The sequence below is a fragment of the Rissa tridactyla genome, chromosome 9 (assembly GCF_028500815.1).
Source record: "Rissa tridactyla isolate bRisTri1 chromosome 9, bRisTri1.patW.cur.20221130, whole genome shotgun sequence".
Lineage (NCBI taxonomy): Eukaryota > Metazoa > Chordata > Aves > Charadriiformes > Laridae > Rissa > Rissa tridactyla.
This window is the reverse complement of record NC_071474.1, coordinates 48,706,312-48,726,545: the sequence shown is the minus strand read 5'-3', so window position 1 is coordinate 48,726,545 and position 20,234 is coordinate 48,706,312. Positions and strand designations below refer to the sequence as shown.

The 20,234-nt window shown below is 55.8% G+C and overlaps 1 protein-coding gene across 4 annotated transcripts; it reads left to right on the top strand.

Annotated features, from left to right (window-relative positions):
* Nucleotides 1–20,137, top strand: ARHGAP36 (Rho GTPase activating protein 36). Of its 4 annotated transcripts, none has more exons than XM_054213985.1 (14): nt 1–122; nt 760–865; nt 2,552–2,728; nt 3,342–3,425; nt 6,799–6,956; nt 9,976–10,038; nt 11,315–11,571; nt 12,022–12,217; nt 12,565–12,620; nt 13,082–13,232; nt 14,724–14,872; nt 15,603–15,773; nt 16,769–16,866; nt 17,661–20,137. In XM_054213985.1, the coding sequence occupies exons 1-14, from the start codon at nt 56–58 to the stop codon at nt 17,791–17,793; spliced, it is 1,866 nt and encodes a 621-aa protein (XP_054069960.1). In that variant the 5' UTR covers nt 1–55; the 3' UTR covers nt 17,794–20,137. The 4 variants fall into 4 exon arrangements, with proteins under 4 accessions (XP_054069960.1, XP_054069958.1, XP_054069959.1 ...); XM_054213983.1 differs by lacking the exons at nt 1–122; nt 760–865 and adding exons at nt 1,785–1,974; nt 2,057–2,314; XM_054213984.1 differs by lacking the exons at nt 1–122; nt 760–865; nt 3,342–3,425 and adding exons at nt 1,785–1,974; nt 2,057–2,314.
* Nucleotides 20,138–20,234: the final 97 nt, after the last annotated feature.

Sequence of the window (20,234 nt, the reverse complement as noted above, 5' to 3'; positions counted from 1 at the left end):
CTTAACGCTGAAAGCAGCAGCGGGATATGTACAACGTGCGCCAAGAAAACCTGGGATGCCTGGGATTACCTCTGTTCATGTTGATTATCTTGCACGCATCACGGACTCGGGTGGGATAATATGTAAGTGAAACTGTAAGTCCAGAGCAGCACTGGAAGAAACTTCAAGTTCTGTAGCTTCTTTGGTCAGTTATTTGTTAACGGGCAAGTGCTGTTCAATATATTTTGTGAAAAAAATTCACGTCTGATATTTTTAAGCACAGCGTGTTGACTGTATGTTTTGCCAATGTTGTATGTGTTTTGTGTGCCCAAATCTCTCATCCTGTACCTTCTTTTTACTGGTAGGAACAGCCATAGACTGTCCTCTGAAGCAACAACAAAGAGGCATTTTCTGGTTTCTAGAACCACCAAAAGGGGAAAAAAAAAAAGGCATTTTTTAGACATTTCTATGATTAAAAACTGAGATATGTTTAAACAGAAGAAGATTTAGATGGCTCAGAGTTCTCTGAGCCCAACAATTGGTTCTTTATCATGGTATTTTCTCTGCTCACAGTTAAGCTACGATGAAGCAGCGTCTCTAGGGGCTGAGTGCGATTCTGGCAGTGCCACTGGTGGGCTGTGCGTTGCAGAGTCAGTCTGTAAATAATTTTTTACATGGGAAGGATATTTAACTTTCTGTGGGTCTGGGTGGAGCAGAGAGCCTACATCAGTCCTCAGTAATGGCTTACCAGCAAATTTCTCCACCTGCTTTTCTTTGGAGACCGAGCTTCTGGAAGTGCTACAAGCAACACAGACTTTTCTCCTCCTGAACCTTCCCAAAGGCTGTTCCTCGTGTTCTCAGGCTCCTCCCCGACCCTCTGCAGAAGGTTGGTAAGATGTAGGGTTAAGATGCCTTGGCCCATCGATCCAGCCTGTCCAGATCCCTCTGCAGAGCCATCCTGCCCTCCAGCAGATCCATGCTCCCGCCCAGCTTGGAGTGATCTGCAAACTGAGTGAGGGTGCCCTCCATCCCCTTGTACGTGTCGTTGGTAAAGACATTAGAACTGGCCCCAACACCAAGCCCTGGGGAACACCACTTGTGACCAGCCGCCAACTGGATCGACAAGCTCTAGACAGTGAAAACGACTTGTGCCTCTCATCCCTTCACCAGTCATCCCAAGGCCATGAAGTCTCTCTTGATTGCCCTTGGCCTTCTTGTTGCAACTTCATCCCTGCCTACCTGAAAAATCAATAATGGACAATGTTTCAAGGGCCGTACCAGGGTGGGAGGTTTTCTCCTCACATCTGTAACCCTGGCCCCAGGGAGGGGGTCTAGTTGTCATGTTGGGCCTTCTGTTCCCTCAGAAGGGAGTCTCCTATGACAATGGCCTGTTGTTTTATCTTTATGGAAGTGGTTTTGGTGGAGGGCATAGGTCAACTTAACCTTGACAACACCTCCAAGCTTGATGAGCCACCATCCTCGTCGTTGTTGGTTCCACCTGCAGAGCCTCGTGCCTGTTGTGCACTGGGAAGGTGAGGTGGCCATGGAGGAGACGTGCCTGACACTGACGGCTCGCTACGCTGGGAGCAGGTGGAAACCCTGCTAAAGAAATGTTCTGAATAGTTGTGTCACTGCAGGGGAACACTGTATTTTTAAGGAATAAACATTTTTTATGGGCAAATCTTGGCCCTGCTGCTTTCTTTTGCTCGCCTAGCTTTCATTGGCTGCTGCAGGAAAGGAGCTGCTCCATCCCACGTACTCTGCCAGCACGGGGCTGCACTGTCCTTGTAGGAAATTTCCAGAGCGCTCACAAATATCAGGCTGGCGAGTGATCAGCAGCAAACGGCTGGGAAATGCTCCCTGCTTCCTCTCCAGCCTCTTCTGATCTTTTACTCACCAGGCAGCGAATGCAAAGTCCTCCTCCTTTCTTCAAAGCAGATGGAGTTGGCTGATGATGGCAGTGTGGGGTGTTGCGTGTCTTGCGGGTGGCCGTAGGTGTGTAAGGCTCTCTGGGGGTCTGCAACCCACCAAGTACAACGCATTGTACAAGATGCTGCCTGTCCATCTGTCCCGTCAGGCCGGTGAGATCTTCAACACCAGAGCTTTGCAGGGGCCCCCTGCGGTCCCTCAGACCCATCGTGGCTGCAGAAGGCAACCTTGTGCCTGCCCGTGCCTGGCCACGCTGGAAACTCGGTCGTTGGGAAGATGCTGTGACGGAGCAGTTGAGGGTTGGTGTGGGGAGCCAAGGTGAAAACCACCTGCTGGCCCCCATTGACCAGCACCCAGCAGCACATTTCCCTTTCGGGTTTCACCTGCCGGGACAGCTGATGTGTCGGTAGGTGTCCTAGTGCCCCCTAGGTAAGAGTGGGGAAAGCAGGGGGACAGAGATGGATTGAGCAATGATCGATCCCCTGCCAAGGCACAAACACTGTCAGGCGTGGGAAGTGCTGTTCCTTCCCATCTAACCCTGCCCTCTCTCTCTCCACACGATGTTTCTGGCTCTCATTTCTTTTGGCAGAAAATTCACGTTCTCATCCCCCCCTCTCCTCCCCTTGGCCGCCTTTGGCTGCAGTGTCTCCTCTCCGCCACTTCTCCGCTTCTCCTCCCGCCAGCAGGCAGGGAAGGGTCTCCCACCCGCGCTGCGGGGCTGCTCGAGACACGGCGGAGACGCTGCTTGGAAAACCATCCTGAAGGAAGAGAAGGGAGCCCAGGCTGCCGCTGGCCGTGCCGCGAGAAGGAACTGGGGAAGGTAAATGTCAGCCCTTGGTTCCAGCTGGGAAGAGGGTGACTTTGCTGATGAAAATGGGGGAGCAACTGCAGCTCCTTGGGAATAGAAAGGTCTGAGCTGAGCTTTTCCCATGAGATTTCCTTAAATAGACCCTAGTCCTAAAAATAAGCAGGGAAAGTCATTGCAGAGAGGAAGTGCTGCCTTAATGCTGCCTGTGAAAGGCATCTTATTTCTGTTTTTGAGTTAGTAAGATCCCTTCTGCGGTGTCCCCCTCTGAAGGAGGGTTTGTGTTACTCTGGCTATTGCCCCCGCAGGGAGCTCTGATGCCATTCCCGGCTGGAGCGAGCTCTCGGGGCTCATCTCCCGGCTCGGGGCCGGGACACCCACCCAGCTGTTGGCGCTGCTGTGAAGTTGTTGGTCCCCATCTGGGTTCTTCCCTGAGCTTGTTGCCAGAAGTAAGGCCAGGTTTTTTGGGGTTAACACTTGAGGCAGGAGTCTGTTGGAAAGGGAGCGATGGTGGCATGTTAGAGGGCTGTTCTCGTGGCTCCAGGGGCCAGATAAGCAGCCGCTTCCCCTGACTTCTTCCTGCTCTCCCTCTTCTGCTCCCTCTCCTAATCGGGTTTCCTCCTCCCAGCCCTAAGGCAGCTGCATCCTCGGTGACTCCGCTCCAACCGTCCCTCCCGCTCTGCCCGGAGCTGCCAGCTTTGCCTGCAGAAAGGTAATTTCCTTCAGCCCGTCTGTCCCGGGGGCTGTCTGTCCATCGGTCGCAGCAGCGCTGCTCCGTCCTGCCCGGAGGCTCCTGCTCCAGCCCTGCTTCTGCTCATCCCCATTTGTGGCGTATCAGAAACACGCGAGCTGTTGCTGGCAGGTGGGGTGTCCCTGCCCCCCAAAGCCAATGTTTTGTCTGTGCCCTCGTCTCCCGCCCAGGGGAGCTCGTGTTCGGTGGGGACAGGCTGGGAGAGCTGGGGGGGTTCAGCCTGGAGAAGAGAAGGCTCCGCGGAGACCTTCCAGCCCCTGCCAGTCCCTAAAGGGGCTCCAGGAAAGCTGGGGAGGGACTCTGGAGCAGGGAGGGGAGCCATGGGACGAGGGGGAAGGGTTTTCCACTGAAAGAGGGGAGATTGAGATGAGATCTGAGGAAGAAATTGTTTGCTGTGAGGGTGGTGAGCCCCTGGCCCAGGTTGCCCAGAGAAGCTGTGGCTGCCCCATCCCTGGAGGGGTTCAAGGCCAGGTTGGACGGGGCTTGGAGCAACCTGGGCTGGTGGGAGGTGTCCCTGCCCAGGGCAGGGGGTGCCACTGGGTGGCCTTTAAGGTCCCTTCCAGCCCAAACCCTGCTGTGATTCTGTGTCCCAGGACCCCTGTTTGCAATGCTTGGCAGGACCAGTTAGTTATTTTAGTTTAAGACTGATCTCTTACATTGCAGCCCTGTTGAGACAGTAAATGAAATACGTTCCTAAAGGGCTGATTCTTCCTTCCACAGATTTTTTTTTTTTTTTTTCCCTGCAGGATGAAAGTTATAAAAAGCCGTGTATTGCTTCCAGGGCTGACGGCTGAGCTCGCTGGGAGGGGGCGGGTGGAGGGGCAGAAAGTGAGGGGCAGCCAAAGCAACTGCAGAGCCTAAAGAGCAGCTCCTGGTGGTGTTTAATAATTTCATAATGAAAAAAACCCCATTTCAGCTAAGGTGTGATCGCCTCCATGGGCTGCGATTGGCCTGAAATTTGCCGGGGTGTTGTGATCTCTGCCCCCTTTGCTAACGCAGCCCCTGAGCTCCGGGCCCCGGCGGGGGTCGGTGCCGATCCTGCGGCATTAGCTGCCGGGGAAGCGGGATTGCGCCCGCCCCTCCCGTGGGATTTACCCCCGAGTCCAGCGTAGGAGACAGCCGCGGGCACCCAGCTGCCCCCCATTCCCTCCTCCCGAGGGGCTGAGCTGTGCCGGCGGCCTGGCCCCGCTGCAGCTCACCTCCGTCACTACGGCCGTGCCGCGGCACGCCGTTTTGGTAATAAACGTCAGATGTTTCAAGAATATCCTTGTCTTTAGCCAAACTCCCTTTTTGGTGTGCTCTTCTGGGGAGTTCATAACAACCCTTTTATATTTATTTTTAAAAAAAATTTATGTAACTTTGTAAATAGCTTTAGAAACTGAAAACCTGGCCAAAAGAAACAGCGCGGCAGACAGCAGCCCTCCGCGGGCCCAGGGGAGGGAGGCGGCAGCCCGTGCTGAACCAAGAGCCTTGTCACCCCCCGGGCTGTTCTCACCTGTGTCTCTGCCTCGAGGAGGTTTCCAGGCGTTTACTTTCCATTATTGCTTTAAAGCCCTCTCTGGGAAGCTCCTCTCCCAGCCCTGTACTCTGACCGCGTCTTTTCTGGGTGACCTTGGTCCTTTCTCCTGTTTATGGCTGCTTTTTGCCCTTTGGGCTGTGGCTGGGTTCGGCGGGCGCCGGCGGCGGCGTGGGCCAGGGGCTGTGACACCAGGTGATTGCGGGGCCGGGGGCTGGCACGGGTCCCTCTGCGGGGGCTGCCGAGGGCAGGGAGAGACCCTGGGGATGCGGGAGAGGGGACAGGGCACACAGCCATGACCTTGCGCTGGGGGCAAAGGTGCCGGTGAGGCTTCAGCAGCACCGGTTGGGGCTGGAAGTGTGCGATTTACAAGAGATAAAGCTCAGTGATAAGTATTAAATTAAGAAATAAACCAATTTAAAATAGGGGGGAAAGGCAGAGAAGAAGAGCTTGTGAATAACCGGGGGTTGTGAGTCTTATTTGGTGCTGCTTGTCAGGTTTTAGAAGACTCCTTTTTTTATGTCTAAAAACCCCAAAGCTCGCTTCCAGCCCCTCCCGGCGGGAGGGGAGCGGGAAGGGGAGAGGGAGCGGCAGCGTGTGCGCGGCCCCGGCCTCCCCGCGCCCAACCGCCACCATAAACCAGCCCTGCAGGGCTCTCTGCTGGGTCACCGCTCCTCGCTCGCTCCTCACACCTCGGCACGCCGTGGGATGCGGGTGAAGGGGAGGAGGGTTGTCCGTCTGCACAGCATCCTCCGAAGGCCGGTCCCAGGCTGGTGTCTCATCCCAAGCCCTTTCCACCCAGAGCCCACGGATTTGCTTGCGTCGAGCTGCCCGCGGGAGCAGCGTTTCGCTGATGTGCGTGGGGATGGGCTGCTGGGACCTGTCCACGCAGAGCCAAACGGTTCGGGCTTGGTGGAGATGGTTGGAGGGCAGGGACGAAGCCAGGGGTGTCCGGGGGAGCTGGGAAACGCTCAGCAGCCGGGAGGAGCCTTTCCCCAGGGGCCACTTCTTAGTTGGGGCAGGACGGCGAAGAAAGTCCAAGCCTGAATGTATCCAGAGCTGATCCCGTGGTACCCCCACACCCGCAGCTGCGGGTTGGGCCTGGGGACACAGCCTGGGGACGCGCTGGGATGGAGCCCCCGGCTCCGTGTGCATGCCGTTTGCTGAGCAGCTCCCAGGAGGGAAGGAAGCCCGTTAGATGGCGGCTCAGACCAAGCTGGGTGAAGCGCTTCTTCCTGCGGTTTCCCTCGCAGGAGTTTTTGCCGCTTTGGAAAGCTTTTGTGTGCTCTGGGACACGTCGTGCCGTCTGGGTTTGGTAAGGAGATGCTTGGACTTGCCTCCATCCTGACTTTGGGCACGTGGAGCGTGGCCGCGATGCCAGCCAGGAACTGTATCCCCATGGTGAGGAATGGCCAAGTCCCAGCATCAGGCCCGCGGTCCCCGCTCTGGCTGGCCGGGATGTGTCCTGTCTTGTGTCCTGAGCCTGGTGGCGTCAGGCTTCACATGAAAACAGATGGCAGCTGGAATTGGCCCGGGAGCTCTCTGCCAAGCACGGGGATGTCTCAGGGAGCCTGGCGGGGGGTTTCTCGGGAGCCAGGGCTGAGGTCCCCCACGTACTCCCTGGTGCCTCCACGGCCTTTGCTTGGACGGGCAAAGTGAGATGCTGTGGCCGGGGCACCTACAGACCTGCTGGCTCTTTGGCCAGGTGTCTCCTGCACTTGCAGAGACACCCTGAGGCGTTTTCAGCAGCTTCTCTCCTAAAGCAGGTGTCTCTGCGACGTGCTCCTGACGCTTCTGTTTTTATACATGTGTTTTCAGGAGGATCTTTCTCTCGGCCCTTCTGCCAGGACGAAGCACGGAGATGCAGCCCGTGCCCCTGCACAGCCTTTCGGAGCTGGAAAGAGCCAGTCTGCAGGAGATCGCGCTCTACCAGCTGCAGGAGAAGCGGCTCGTTGGGGACCTCCGCCTGGCCAAAGGTAGCGGGGGGCGAGGAGGGCTCCTGCCGCGGGAGGGCTGAGCCGTAGCTGCTCCTCCCCGCGCTTCATAACTCGGGACGGCGTTTATGGAAAGACGTTTGTGACACGTTTTGGTCCGTCTTATTTTTTGTCTCGTGCTCTGCTCTGAGCCTCGAAGGCCTAATCGGCCCTTTGAGGAGGGTTTGCGTGTCCACAGGAGTGTGAGAACCTGACCTTGCCTGTTGTCCCCCTCTGATCCCCCTAATCCAAACCAGATGCGATGTGACTTGGCAAGGTCTCCCACTGGGACTATCTTAATGCCGTTGGGATGGGACAAGCTTTGTTTTTTGGATTAATGTCCAGCACAAAGTCCTGGTGCTGGGATGGGGCCTGTGCAAGGCTGGAAGCCGTGCTACCGAAGTTAACGGGCGGATAAATATAGACGCTCCAGAGGGACTGAGCTCCTCTGTCCTGGCCCACACAGACGTTGTCTGGGTTCCCATAGCTGCCTGCGTCTCCCGGCATCTACACGTCTAACCAGGCAAGCACAGCGGCTTGGGGACCAGCTGACTCCTTCCCAAATTTACTCAAGAGTGGCCAGACCCCCTTGGAATTCCTTCTCCGCCCTGGATGTACGTTTTGGCATCCCAGAGGGGCAGGAGATGCCCGCAGCCCGGCAGCCCTAGGGCAGCGTGGCACCAGCAGCGCGGGTGCCAGGGCAGCTCGGGGTCCCCGGCCCCCACCGCAGCAGGGCTGTCACCAGCCAGCCCAGGGCAGCTGGGGCTGGGACGCCCCGGCACGGAGCCCCCGCATCCCTGAGGAGCCCTCCCAGGGAAGGAGCTTTGCCGAACACCCAGTTTCAACCTCGTACTGGACAGCAAGTACTTACTCAGGGCGACGTCCAAGTTTGGTTTCCTGTCTTAATTGATATTTGAAAGATTTCACGCAATGAAATGGCTCCAAGAAAAGGGAGAAAACGCCCTTCATTCCCAGAACTCCCAGTTGCCCCATGGCTGCAGCACCAGCCACCTCAGCTGGCCCTACAGTCCCCGGGGGACTCTGAGCACAAACATCCTCGTTCCTTCTTTTTTTTTTTTTTTATGTTATTTTGAGCTATTGTGATCCCATCTTCAGTGATACCCGCAGCAGGAGTTTCTCTAGGGAACAGTGCAGTGAAAAAAAAAAAAATAGCCTTTCCTTCCTTGCAGTTAAGTCCCTTGGGCTCCTCTTTTCCTGTGGGACGAGTGCAGGGCGCTGCAAAGTCCTGATCCCATCCTTGTGCGTGTTTTGGACACCGCTCTCCTGCTCGCCTGGTTTTTGAAGGAAGCAGTTGCTGTCTGGTGAATCACAGAACCACAGACTGGTCTGGGTTGGAAGGTTAAACCCCAGTGCCACCCCAGACGCCTCCCACCAGACCAGGTTGCTCAGAGCCCCGTCCAGTCTGGTCCCTCCTTCCTTTTGTCCGTCTTTGTATCCCTTAGATTTCTACCTGCTAATTGCCTTTTTTGCAGTTAGTTGGCAATGTGGGATGCTGAGGATTAGCTACGAAACTATCACACCTGCAACAGCATTTGCCCATCCCAGTCTTTTAAGGGAAGCTCATAATGTTTGGAAATGCCTGAATTTGGGCTGCACGGTCTCCACTGGGGTCTCCACCTGTCTGTACTTGCTCCCCAACATCTGCCCACATGAAATTCCCGCCTTCTTTAGTAAACAGCCATTGCACAGTTGTTGTTATTTTCCTCAAGGAAGGGGCGTTCAGCACCTGGTTTAACTCCCGTATCTCCAGATACCTAGACGATGAGGAACATCGGGTGTGCGTCCCCTTGTGAACCCTCTTTTGGGGCGGCCTTCAGCTTTGACACCCTCTGGGCTGCTCTTTTCCTCCCGACAGTCCTTTCCTCATTCAATCCCAACAAACTTCTGTGGCGTCTCGGAGCCGGCAGCAAACAGCCCCCTTCAGGATGCCCCTCCCGAGCCGCAGAGCAAACCCATCACGGGCACTGCGTCTCACTTGGGCCAAGTCCGCGGGAGCAAGTCTGGGGCCCAAGCAGGAGATGGCTGAGCAAGGTGAAATCTGTGAAGGGTGCGCAGCATCGAGCTCTTGCCGGAATGCATCTCGGTGAAAAGCGGTTGTCCCCATCTCCTGGGCTGGCAGCGGGTCGTGTCGCTCTGTCGTGGAGATGCCGGCTCAGCCTTTCTGGGCAGGGGCATGCTGGTGGGTTCTTCGCTATCTGCTGCCTCATGCTTTGCTTCCCTCCGGACCATCGGCAGGGCTCTAGGAGTGGAGCGTTACGCTGATGCTCAGCCCCAGCATGGCCCAGCTCAGCCCTCCCCAGCCTGTGCCGGAACGGTGGGGGGTTGCTGGCCTTTCGTATCCTGGGCTGGGAGGGGTTTGTCTCCAGGTTCTTCTTCACCTTCCTGCTGTCCGGTCGTTTGACTGAAACAACACGTATGGGCTGGAGAATAATTAACGTGGGCTGCTCTTTGATGCACGTGTTGCTCATACCAACTCTCATAGCTTTCTTCTAAATCTTACGGAATAACCCAAACAATTTTACAAGCTGTGTCTAGGAAGAGAATTCCTTAGGAATAAGGAGCACAAGCCAGAATAGGACAATCTGTCCTGGATTTAGGGTGGGCAGTGTGTGAGTTTTCAGTTCGTTGCTGTGATCAAATACGGTGACTGGTGTCCCTGGGCGTGGGATGCAGGGAATACTTGGGAGCGGGGCCTGACTCGCTGGGACCAGTACGGGATGTCCGGTGGCGTGTTTTGTCTAACTTCATTTGTCTGTAAAACATCCACAAAAGCTTTTCTGGGGCTGTATTTCTTTTTCCAGCGTTGAGAGCAGACCTCTGAGGATGAATTAAGGTGGCTTCCAGAGTCGTTACGGAATTGCTAGGACATCGTCGTTAATGCAGAGACAGTACGTCCGTACAGTGCTCTGCCCACCAGGCTGTGGGAGCAAATGAATTTAAGGGGAGACTGTGCTAAAACAGCCTAATGATGCAGAACCTTTGCTTTCGTTTCTCCTCATAGTCGGACCTAAGGGCAGCAAATCTATCCGCCAGAAACTGGAGAGCTTTTCAAAGGAGAAGAAAGGTGAGCAGCCCCCCTTTCCCCAGGGTTTGGCCCCCGCTCTCAAGCGGAATTGGTGGGGTTTGATGGGGCTGAGCTGGGAGGTGCCCACAGCCAGCACGGGGCTTTGTCCCGGGGGGGTTTGCCGTTCTCCGGGGAGGGGTGTGACGGTGCGTGCACAGGCACGAGGGCGTCTGGAAGGGACGTGTATGTGTGGGGACAAAAGGTGCGTGCACACGAGTGTGCATTTGTAAAGATATACGTATGTGAATATTGGCCCATTTTACCCCTGGTCTCGCTGCTTCACGTTCTGTTTTATTGTCCCTTGGAGGACGTCAGCCGCAAAACTGGGGAAACCGGAGTTGTAGAGCCCAGCTGGGAACGAGCACTTACTGATTTTCTTCACACCAGTGCAAAGTCGCTCCAGGGAATTGTTGAGCAGCAGATCTGCGGCTTGTTCTCCAGTTGCCAAACCCCTCAGCCCAGGGTTGGGGGAGGCTGGAAGGAGGGAGAGCTCTCCTTGCATCTGCAAGGAGGTGTGGAGGGGCAAGTTATTTGGGGAAAATACCATTAATAGCAAGACTGTTACTCTCGAACAAACATAGCTGACGCAAACCCTGTCGAAAACTGGAGGTTATAATTTGGTAAGAATCTTTGGTATCAAATATTTCTGGTGATTTACGAAGTCTCCACTTGATAGACTCTATGGCTTCTTCACGAGGCTGTAGCCAATAAAAGGAAGGAAAGTTCAGGAAAAACTGGGACAGGCTGCAACAAGCACGTTGATGGAGGCCAGTTTTTCTGCCATCTTACCGGCTCCCCTGCATCTCCCTCCTCTTCCTCCGGCATCTCCCAGGCCGTGCCCTCCCCGCGCGGTCCCTGCCTGCCCTGCACCCCGAGTCCCACCACGCATCGCCCGGGGCTTTCCAGGGGCAGCAGCTCCCTCTGGGAGGCCGTTGGGGATGCTCTTCCCACCCACCCCAGGCACTCCGGGCTGCTGGGGGCTGGAGGAGGAGCAGGGGGTAGGAGGGGGCAGAGCATGCAAGGCACTGATAGTTACAGGACTGCCATCCTGGACTCGAGCTACAGATCTTGTCGTGTATTGAATTGATTTTATACATTGTCCTCTTCACTCTCCTGCTGGTGCTCACCTTTACGGTATCCTGGTATTCCCTTCTGTTGGTTAATTATTTTCTCCAGGCGCGCACGCGTGCCCCTGGCAGCTGGGTCGTGCTAGTGCGGCTCCCGCTTGTTTTTCCTGCTGGTGATACTTTTCCCTTTTTCCCATGTTTTTCCCCAGACTGCTCTCCTCAGACTTTTGGGATCCCCCTCTTCCAAGTCATCGCCAATGACCGTGCCTACAAGCAGCTCCAGGAAGAAGTGAAGAAAAGCCGCCGGCTCTGCCTGGAGGTGGAAGCGACAGTGAAGAGATTCCAGGCCCAGAGGCAGAAGAGGTCCCCGATGGGCAGGAGCTGTGTCCTGGTGCCCTGCGGGCTCTTCCCGGAAGAGCCGCTTTCCCCAACTCTTCTCCACAACGGCTCCTGGAGCCAGCGAAGGGTACGGCTGCAAAAATGGGCTGCACTGTGGTGGTGGTGGTGCAGGCGGGGGGAGGCTCTGACTTCAGCAATAAATATGGTTTCCTATTCTCTTGAACCCCAGACGGGCTCTGTAGACCTCTGCGTTTGTTTGGAGGTGGTAGAATCATAGAATGGTTTGGGTTGGAAGGGAACTTAAAGGCCGCCCAGTGGCACCCCCTGCCCTGGGCAGGGACACCTCCCACCAGCCCAGGTTGCTCCAAGCCCCGTCCAACCTGGCCTTGAACCCCTCCAGGGATGGGGCAGCCACAGCTTCTCTGGGCAGCCTGGGCCAGGGGCTCACCACCCTCACAGCCAAGAATTTCTGATGCTTCCCTTTCCCACAAACTTCTGAGGTCACAGCAGTGACGGTGTACTGGGACCTTGTGGGGTAGTTCCTGCCACCCTGCGAATCACCTCTGCTCCCCCGCAGGGGGCCATGTCCGTGGACTCCATCACTGACCTGAGTGACAACACTTCCAAGCTGCTGGAGGCGCTACAGCTGTCCCACCCCCACGAGCTGGACCCCCGCAGGAGCCTGGGCAAGACGAAGATGTTGAGCCTCAACCCCATCACCTGGCAGGTCCCGCGCATCGTGGAGAGGTGTTGCAAACACATTGAAACACACGGTAAACGGGCACCTCTCTCCAGGCAGACGGCCTGGCCCGCGGTCGGCTGGTAGAACCCACCGTGCGTGGTGGGCTGGGGCGGTTTGGCCTTCGCTCCCCCTGCAAATCCACTAGTAGCTCAGAGCGACTGTACAGATGAGGTCTCCCCCCTGACCCACAGGCAGCCCCGGAAAATCTTATGGCTCCAAAACCTTTCTTTTTTACCCGCTCTGCCGGGAGCGGGGAAGGACGCGCTGCCTCGTGTGCAGCACAGGAGAACCCCTTCCATGGTGGTGAGGGGCTCCAAGGACCCGCCGGGGTGGCGGGGGGCTGTGGGAATGCCGAGCACTAACCTCTCTGTCTCCCAGGTCTCCAAACGGTGGGCATCTTCCGGGTGGGGAGCTCCAAGAAAAGAGTTCAGCAGGTAAAGCGAGACGCTTACTGCGCCCTCTGTAGCAGTGCCGCATGCAAAGGACAGATGCTTGTGTGGGTGGGGAACGAATGAAGCAGACAGTGACGTGGAGAGGTCTGACGTGTCACAGGCACGTGCTGGGTCCTTCTCCCAGCCCTGGAGACCAGATTCATCTCCCCAGGCTGCCTTTAGCAGATGAGTCTCCATCCCCTGGGCGGCACTTCAGAGCCCTCTCTGGGCTCCCTTCACCAGCCAGGAGCTCCCTCTGGCCCAGGCTCTGGGCAGCAGCAGGCTGCCGGGCTCTGGAATACCTTCCCTGGGAGTGACCTGCACGAGGGGACACTGGGAGTAGCCAGACCCCCCGTCCCACCACTGCAGTAGCTCTGTACGGGGGCAGATCCCACCAGCACAACTCGCAGACAGGGGAAGAGCTGACTGTTGCTTTTATTCTTCTCCTTTCTTCCGTCTTTAAGCTGAGGGAAGAGTTTGACCAAGGACTGGATGTTTTCTTGGATGAGCATCAAAGTGTTCATGATGTGGCTGCTCTGCTCAAAGAGTTTCTTCGGGACATGCCGGATCCCCTGATTCCCAGGGAGCTCTATGCAGCCTTCCTCAGCACAGCTGGTGAGTAGCAGCACTGGGGAGTCTCGCCCTGCATGGTGTCCCCCCACGTTTGGTTTTGTAAGGAAAAAAAAAAAAGGGAATTTTCTTCTTGTGCAATAGCGGGTCCCAGCGCAGCCCATGGTGCTGCCCAGCAGCTCACCAGCAGTTTGCGCTGCCCGTAAGGGGGGGTCTTTGCAAACAAATGTGCTGCCCAGGTGCCCCCCCCCTCCCTGTTTTGGGTGGCTGAGATTTCAGACGCTCTCCGCAGCTTCCAGCATCACTCTTTCTTGTCTCCTTCACCGTCTCTTTGCTTCCCTTTTGCCATCCTTCTCTCCTCAGATCGGGTTCTCCACATCCTCACATCCCTGTGTTATGGTTTGAAGAACCTGCAACAATTTATTGTCCTTTAGACAATTATTCTCTCGCACGATGACCCCTCCCCACCCGGGAAGGGGAATCAGAAAAAACAAGGAAACCCGAGGGCTGAAACGTAAACAGATTTAATAGAGTAAGCCTAGAAAATTAACATTAATAACACTGAAGAAGCAATATTGGTTCTTTATCTATCCCATCTCCAGGAGCAGCCAGGGTCTCTTACTTGAAGCAGTGTGTAAAAACAGTGTTGTTTTCTCCAATTTTCCACCTTCCAGTGGTCTCCCAGGGTTTTTTTTAGCCTTCTCTAGCCCCGGCTGCTGAGTGTCTGCTGTCTCCCCGTCCTCCTCCCGTGCCAGCTCGGCATCCCTGTCGCTGCGGTGAGGTGACTTTCTTTCCCCTTGCTGACGCTGTTAGTAAAAAGGCGGAATGGCCCTGGGCTGTCGGGTGAATCCATGAGTTCACATCACACCACCCACGATTTTCCAGAGGTTTGGCTCCCAGATCCTCCCTCACCACCTTCTTTGCCGAAGCCTCTTGACAGCTGTGGGGCAGCGATGTGCTGCCTGGCGCTGCCGCCCAGAGTTGCTGCAGTTTGTGCCTTTTTTTTTTTTTTTTTTTTTTTTTTTTTTTTTTTTTTTTTTTAAAATAAATGGCCCAGGTTGGGAGGGACCTTTCAGATCACTGAGTCCAACCATCAACCCAACGCTGACAAAAACTGTCACTAAACCATCTCTCTAAGCACTATGTCTGCCCGGCTTGTAAATACCTCTAGGGATGACGATTCCACCACTTCCGTGGGCAGCCTGTTCCAATGCTTGACAACCCTTTCAGTGTAAACATTTTTCCTAATGTCTAGTCTAAACCTCCCCTGGCGCAGCTTGAGGCCATCACTGGATTATAATCCCTCTGACTGAGGACAGTCTTTGGCTCTGGGGCTGTACAAAACCAAATGCGATCACGTCGCAGCCCTCGCTGGGGTCTCCCGGGGTGCTTAGCCCTGCATGGACGGGGTGAAGGGTAAGACGCCAGTCTGGCTCCCTCCAGAGCTCGTTAGTGTGGATGTAAATGAGGGCTGTCCAGCTGGAGGTGCCGGGAAGGGCTGGGAAGGCGCTAATTAATGGGCTGCTCTCTGTCTAGCCATGGAGGGCCCAGCACAGCTGGCCGCCCTCCAGCTGCTGCTCTTCCTGCTGCCCCCCTGCCACAGCGACACGCTGCACCGGCTCCTGCGGTTCCTCAGTGAGGTGGCCCGGCACGCCGAGGGCTCCCGGGGCCCCGACGGCCAGCAGGTAAGGCTGGCCCTAACGGGTCGGCTGCATGGAGAAAGGGGTGGCCCAAACGTCATTGGTTAAAACCAAGCAGAACTTCTGGCACGCCGGGGAGAATCCTTTGGCAAACCCAAATTGTTGATAAATCCCCTTGTCCATGGCAGGTCTGGTTGCTCTCGGTCTGGCTGAGTGACCTTCTAGGGTGCAGTAACCCCAGGGAGAGCTGCCTGTGTGTCTGTGGGCAGCGCATGGGGCATCTTTTGTGGGCTAATTCTCGTTTTGCACCTCCAACGTTCATGAAGGACTTAGGATCGTGCATGGAGGCTGATTTTTGGGCTGCCAGCGCACATTACCGGCTCATGTTGAGCTTCTCATCAACTAGCACCTCCAAGTCCTCCTCCTCAGGGCTGCTCTCCAGCCATCCTCTGCCCAGCCTGGACTTGGGCTTTGGATTGCCCCGACCCATGATGATGTAGAAATATTGGTTGTTACCTTCTGGTAGGGGCTGTGAAAGTGATAAAGAGGGGAATGGAGACCCCAATGCAAGGACAGGGTGAGTGTGTGCTCCAGCACCACACACCCTTCATGCTGGCCCTGCCACCAGCTCAGAGGGGACCAAACTAGACCCAGATCAACACCCCGGCCTCACTCCGCAGCTCGTGTTCCTCTCCTGGGGTGGGTGCGGCTGCCCTGGGACATCTCACGCCAGTGCATCTATAATATGCAGTTTCCTTTTGCGCTTGCTTGCTAGATTCCTGGGAATAAAATGACAGTTTCAAACTTGGCCACGATCTTTGGTCCCAACATCCTTCAGAAAGAGAAGCCTGGGGAGAAAGACACGGGTGCCATGAACTTTGAAGACAGCGCGGCCATCATACTGGTACTCCAGAGGCTGATTGAGCACTACCAGACCTTGTTCATGGTAGGTGAGGCTTTCTCAGGGCAGCTCCTCTAGACCTTTCCTGCCTCTCTGAACTCTTCTCGTGGCAGCAGAAGGAAGGATGTACTCACAGCCCCACTTAGCGGCAGATGGCTTGAGTTGGCTGGTGAAAATGTGATCCATTCCTCATGGTGTAAATGTTAATTTGGGATGGCTTGTTACTGGTATGGTAAAGGCAGAGCTGAGGGTCATGCTATGAACAGGGTCCCCTCTTCCCTGTCACCTTCCACCCTGGTGACATCTGACCAAACTCGTTTGGGATGGGAAACAACTGGCCAGGGGCAACCTGCAATTCCCAGTGAGGGGGGAAAGAAGAGGAAAAAGTGGGAGACCCTAGAAGAGGGAGGGAGCTGGAAGGCAATGGCATGGGGTGGAGGTGCCGCAGCCTCAGGCAGATGTGGGGAGGATGTAACAGTGGGGAGAGCTTCTGGGGGTACCCGCCTCCAGGGATGGGGCATCCACAGCTTCTCTGGGCACCTGTTCCAGAGCCTCACCACCCCCAGGGTGAAAAATGTCTTCCTGACCTCTCACCTAAATCTCCCCTCTTCCAGTTTGAAGCCATTACTCCTCCTTCCCAGCTTTCTTGTAGGCCCTTTCAGATACTGGAAGACCACTATAAGGTCTCCCTGGAGCCTTCTCTTCTCCAGGCTGAACAACCCCAACTTCCAGGGACATTCCAGAGAAATACCAGAAATGTCGACTTCCTACAGATCCATGGGAATGTGACATTTCAGGTCCCCAAAAAGCCTTGTAGCAATTGTCAGGTCTAGAGGGAGAAAGGCCCAAGGTTCGTGTGGGAAAAGCAGGGGCTGAGATCCTGCTCAGCCCCCCGGAGGTGTGTGGGACCTGACACCAACACAGCGGGTCTCTGAGCACCTACTGATCCGGGGTCCTTTCCTGTCCCTGGCTGCCCCTGCGCATCCTCCTGCGGAGAGGAGGAGGTGCCAGGAGCCGGTGTGTCCGTGTCTCCTGCCCAGGTCTCCCCAGAAACGCAACGTGATGTCCTAAGGAGGCTCTTTCAGACAGACCCCGATGTCATTGACTACCTTTTGCGCAGGAAGCTCAATGCCATGCCGTAAGTCCCCGTGAGGTGCCAGGCTGCCGGAGGGCACCTTGCTGCTCGGGGGCAAAGCCCTCCTGCAGCAACGCTCACCGCGATGCTGGCACGTGACGGACAAACCCTGCCCGTCCTCCTGCCCATCTTTCCTCTTCCTTCCACCACTTTCAGTCACAAAATCCCCAGCTAAAATCCTTCACTTGCTGCACTAACACATTCCACCAGCTGAAACATCCCGGCTTTTCTGTCCCTTGGAGCTCCCTATTCTCCTTCTCCAAATTTTCTTCACCCTTGGCGGTGTCTGCATGTCCGTGCATTTTTTGCCTGTCCTTTGCGCATCCGCGTGCGCACGTGTGTGTGTGTGTGTGTGCGACTGCAGCTATGCCCGCACACCTGCGTTCTGGCTGCGGGACAGGTTAGTCCCATAGAGGCTCAGAATTTGAGCTCATGCCCTTCCCAGTGATTAAAAAAGGTGGGGTCAAAGGGCCTCGTGTGCCGTGGTCTGGGCCCAGGATCATGGCCGTAACACAGGAGGTGTTTTGCTCCCCTGTGGTCAGGGCGTGCTCGGCAGCCTTCGCTCTCCTTGTGGAGCTGGTGAGTCCCTCAGCCAACACGCATTGTCCTCTGCAAAGGGGTTTCCTGGAGCACGGACCCTAGAGCCATCTCTGCTGCCCGTCCTTGTCTGTCTTCACCTTCCTTTTGGGACCGTCCAAAGAGGTGGCAAGTCTTCGGGGTCACTGCTAGAGGAGTTGGCAGTAGAAGCAGTTTGCAGATAACATCTCTTCTTTTTTTTTTTTTTCAAACTTTCTTAGGAGCACAGAGAGTGAGGATTCAAGAGAGGAGCACGCTCCGCTGCCTGCTGGGACCCACACCCTGGGGAGCAGCTCGGTCTCGTCGGAGCTGTACAGCAACGTCTCCTTCCTAAACCTGGACGTTGGCATCTAGCAAGCCTGGCCCATGCCCTCTGCACCGCCTTCTGTGGACAAAGCTGGGCAACCTTTCCCCGGCGAAAACAAGCCCTCTATCCCGCTTTGGAGGAGCAGAGAAGCGAAAGGAGTAAGAACGTCTGTGGGAGCATCTCTGCTGCTGGCAGACGTGCCAAATCGTTCTGGTGCTGGCAGGGCCACAGCAGGAGAGGTGTTTGCAGGTTGCCAGCAGAGAAGGGCTTTCCACATCTGGGTTTGTTGCCAGATGGCAACCAAGAAACCTGTGTGCTTGAGCGGCGGCTGTGGGAAGGGGATGGAGCCAGGACGCCACGGGCACATGCTGTAGCCTTGCCTGGGGGGCTGAAGCACTGCCTCTGCCACCTACTGCTCCTCAGGAGCTCGAGGCGCGAGATGTCCGTCCCCAGTGAGGTGAGGGAGCTCTCGGCTCAGGGGTGGCAGCACAGGCCACCGCAGGGTGGCTTCGTGGCGTCCCTGCCCAGGGAGGACAACCTCTGCCCTCCGAATGACCACCCTGCACTGGGCAGTGAACTGGTGCAGACTGGGGAGCAGCAGGCAGGAGTGTGACAGCTCGTGCTGAGCTCCGTGGATGGGACTCGGAGCTCCAAACCAGAGCCCGTCTGGTGCGTTCGCTGCGGTGGGACTGGCTGCTTGGGAGAACTGGGGGGAGCGGCAGCCTGGGGCTGAGCCCCCCGGCGCAGACAGGGAGGAGGGTGGCCCGAGGCAGACGTGGATGGGGACCGTTAGCAGGGCAGCGAGGATGGAAAAGTGCCGTTCAGCTTTGGGCAGTCGGTGCTTTGGGATCCCGTTTGCTGCATGTTGCCGTATCACAGGATTGTGTGGAGAGGAAGCTCTCTCGGAGCCACAGGAATGCCCGCGGAGGTGAAGCGACGGCACCGCCATTGCAAAGGCACCCTGGCCTGCCGTGCTGAGGATGAAAACTCCTCATTTGATGGACAGAAAACACTGTACCGACCCCAAAATGTATGGCTGGTGTGATAAGAGGGAACAATATACTCTGAGGATTATAAATTTCAATTTTCCTTGAGTTAATATTCAGTAAGTAGACCTTCTAATGTATTTTATAGATTATGTCATCTTTTCATGGTCTTTGGCTGAGAAACGCCTGGTTTGGTTTGTTCGTACTGCTCAGGCATTGGAAGTCACGGCCAGTTACGTGCAAACGTGCATTTCTAGCCGGTGTGGCAGAACGAAAGTTATCAGCAAATACCGTGTCTTGTTTTCTCCATTTACCCTGCCGGACACGGCCCGGGACCCCCTCCCCCAGTACCCCCGTGGGTGGGCTGTCCCCCGGCGGCGGCGGGAGGGATGCTGTGGCCAGCGGCTGCGGGCGGGCTGGTCCGGCACAGCCAGCCCCAGCGCGGAGCGTAGAACGTCGGGGTGTGGAGGGGGAGTCGAAGGCAGAGAGGCAGCAAAAGAGGCGCCTGGGAATGCTGCGTGCAACAGTTCTTGTCTTTCGTCTGTCTTCTGAGGTCGTGTAATTTATAACAAAATTGAATATATATTGAAATGCGAATTGTCGTGTTCAGAGTTTAGATGTTACTTCCGAGGAAAGGCAGCTGGAGTGCCGAGAAGGGGGCGGGCGGGTGGGAAGCTGGTAAGGGGTGCGATGGGAGGAGAACTGGTGCCCAGAGGAGTTGTGGTGTGGGAAACGAGGGCAGGCGGGCAGGGGAGGAAGGTGGGGGACGCTGGAGCAGCAGGGCAGACAGAAGACGGGAATGAGCACTGCCGGGGGGTTTTGGTGCTGGGGGCAGATGGATCTGGTGTCACAGCTCCTCTTGTCTGGACTGCCCAAAACCAGCTGTAAATCCACAACTTCTGCTCTGGAGAAACCAAGAAATACACACGGATGGTTACAGCGATGCTTATTCTCCATGAATCGTGGCAAAATACCTGGCTTTATCACTCAGGGCACAGAGAGTTTGGCTTTGCAGTTGCCTCCTTTTGCTGTTCCATAGGTCTCCATCCGTCTGTCATTTTGGGTTGTATTTACACAGCAGAGTTTCTCACCTGTGCTAGAAATGTGTATTCCGCGATGGATTTAATTGTCCGGTTTTGTGTATGGCTCTGAAAGTCCCCCAAACCCAACCTTAGCAGAGAACTGATTGAAATTTATCTCTGTAGAGCTATGAGCCCCTCGTCACAGCTGCCCTACGCCGATGTCTGGGCATAGTCTCCATTTCTTTTTTTTTTTTTTTTCCCCTCTTGTTGAGGTTTGAAATGTTCCTGTTTACACTGGTGTGTTGGGTAGAAGCCAAAGGACTTCACACCACTTCCCCTCCCCAAACTAGCTGAGAAATAAAAGAGCGCTTTTGAGAAGAAAACTGGGCCGGGGAGTTTGGCAGAACTGTGGCTCGGGGAGGCCAGGGAGCGTCGGGGATGGTTGAAGGACCAACGCTCCATCAGTGCTTCGCTCCCTGT

Excerpts from the sequence above, each read along its gene's own strand:
- ARHGAP36 (XM_054213983.1), top strand. The coding sequence starts at position 1,931 with ATGATGGCAGTGTGGGGTGTTGCGTGTCTTGCGGGTGGCCGTAG. Across the intron at positions 1,975-2,056 it reads TGTCTTGCGGGTGGCCGTAG|GCCGGTGAGATCTTCAACAC; the intron begins GTGTGTAAGGCT and ends CTGTCCCGTCAG. Across the intron at positions 6,957-9,975 it reads GGACCTCCGCCTGGCCAAAG|TCGGACCTAAGGGCAGCAAA; the intron begins GTAGCGGGGGGC and ends TTCTCCTCATAG.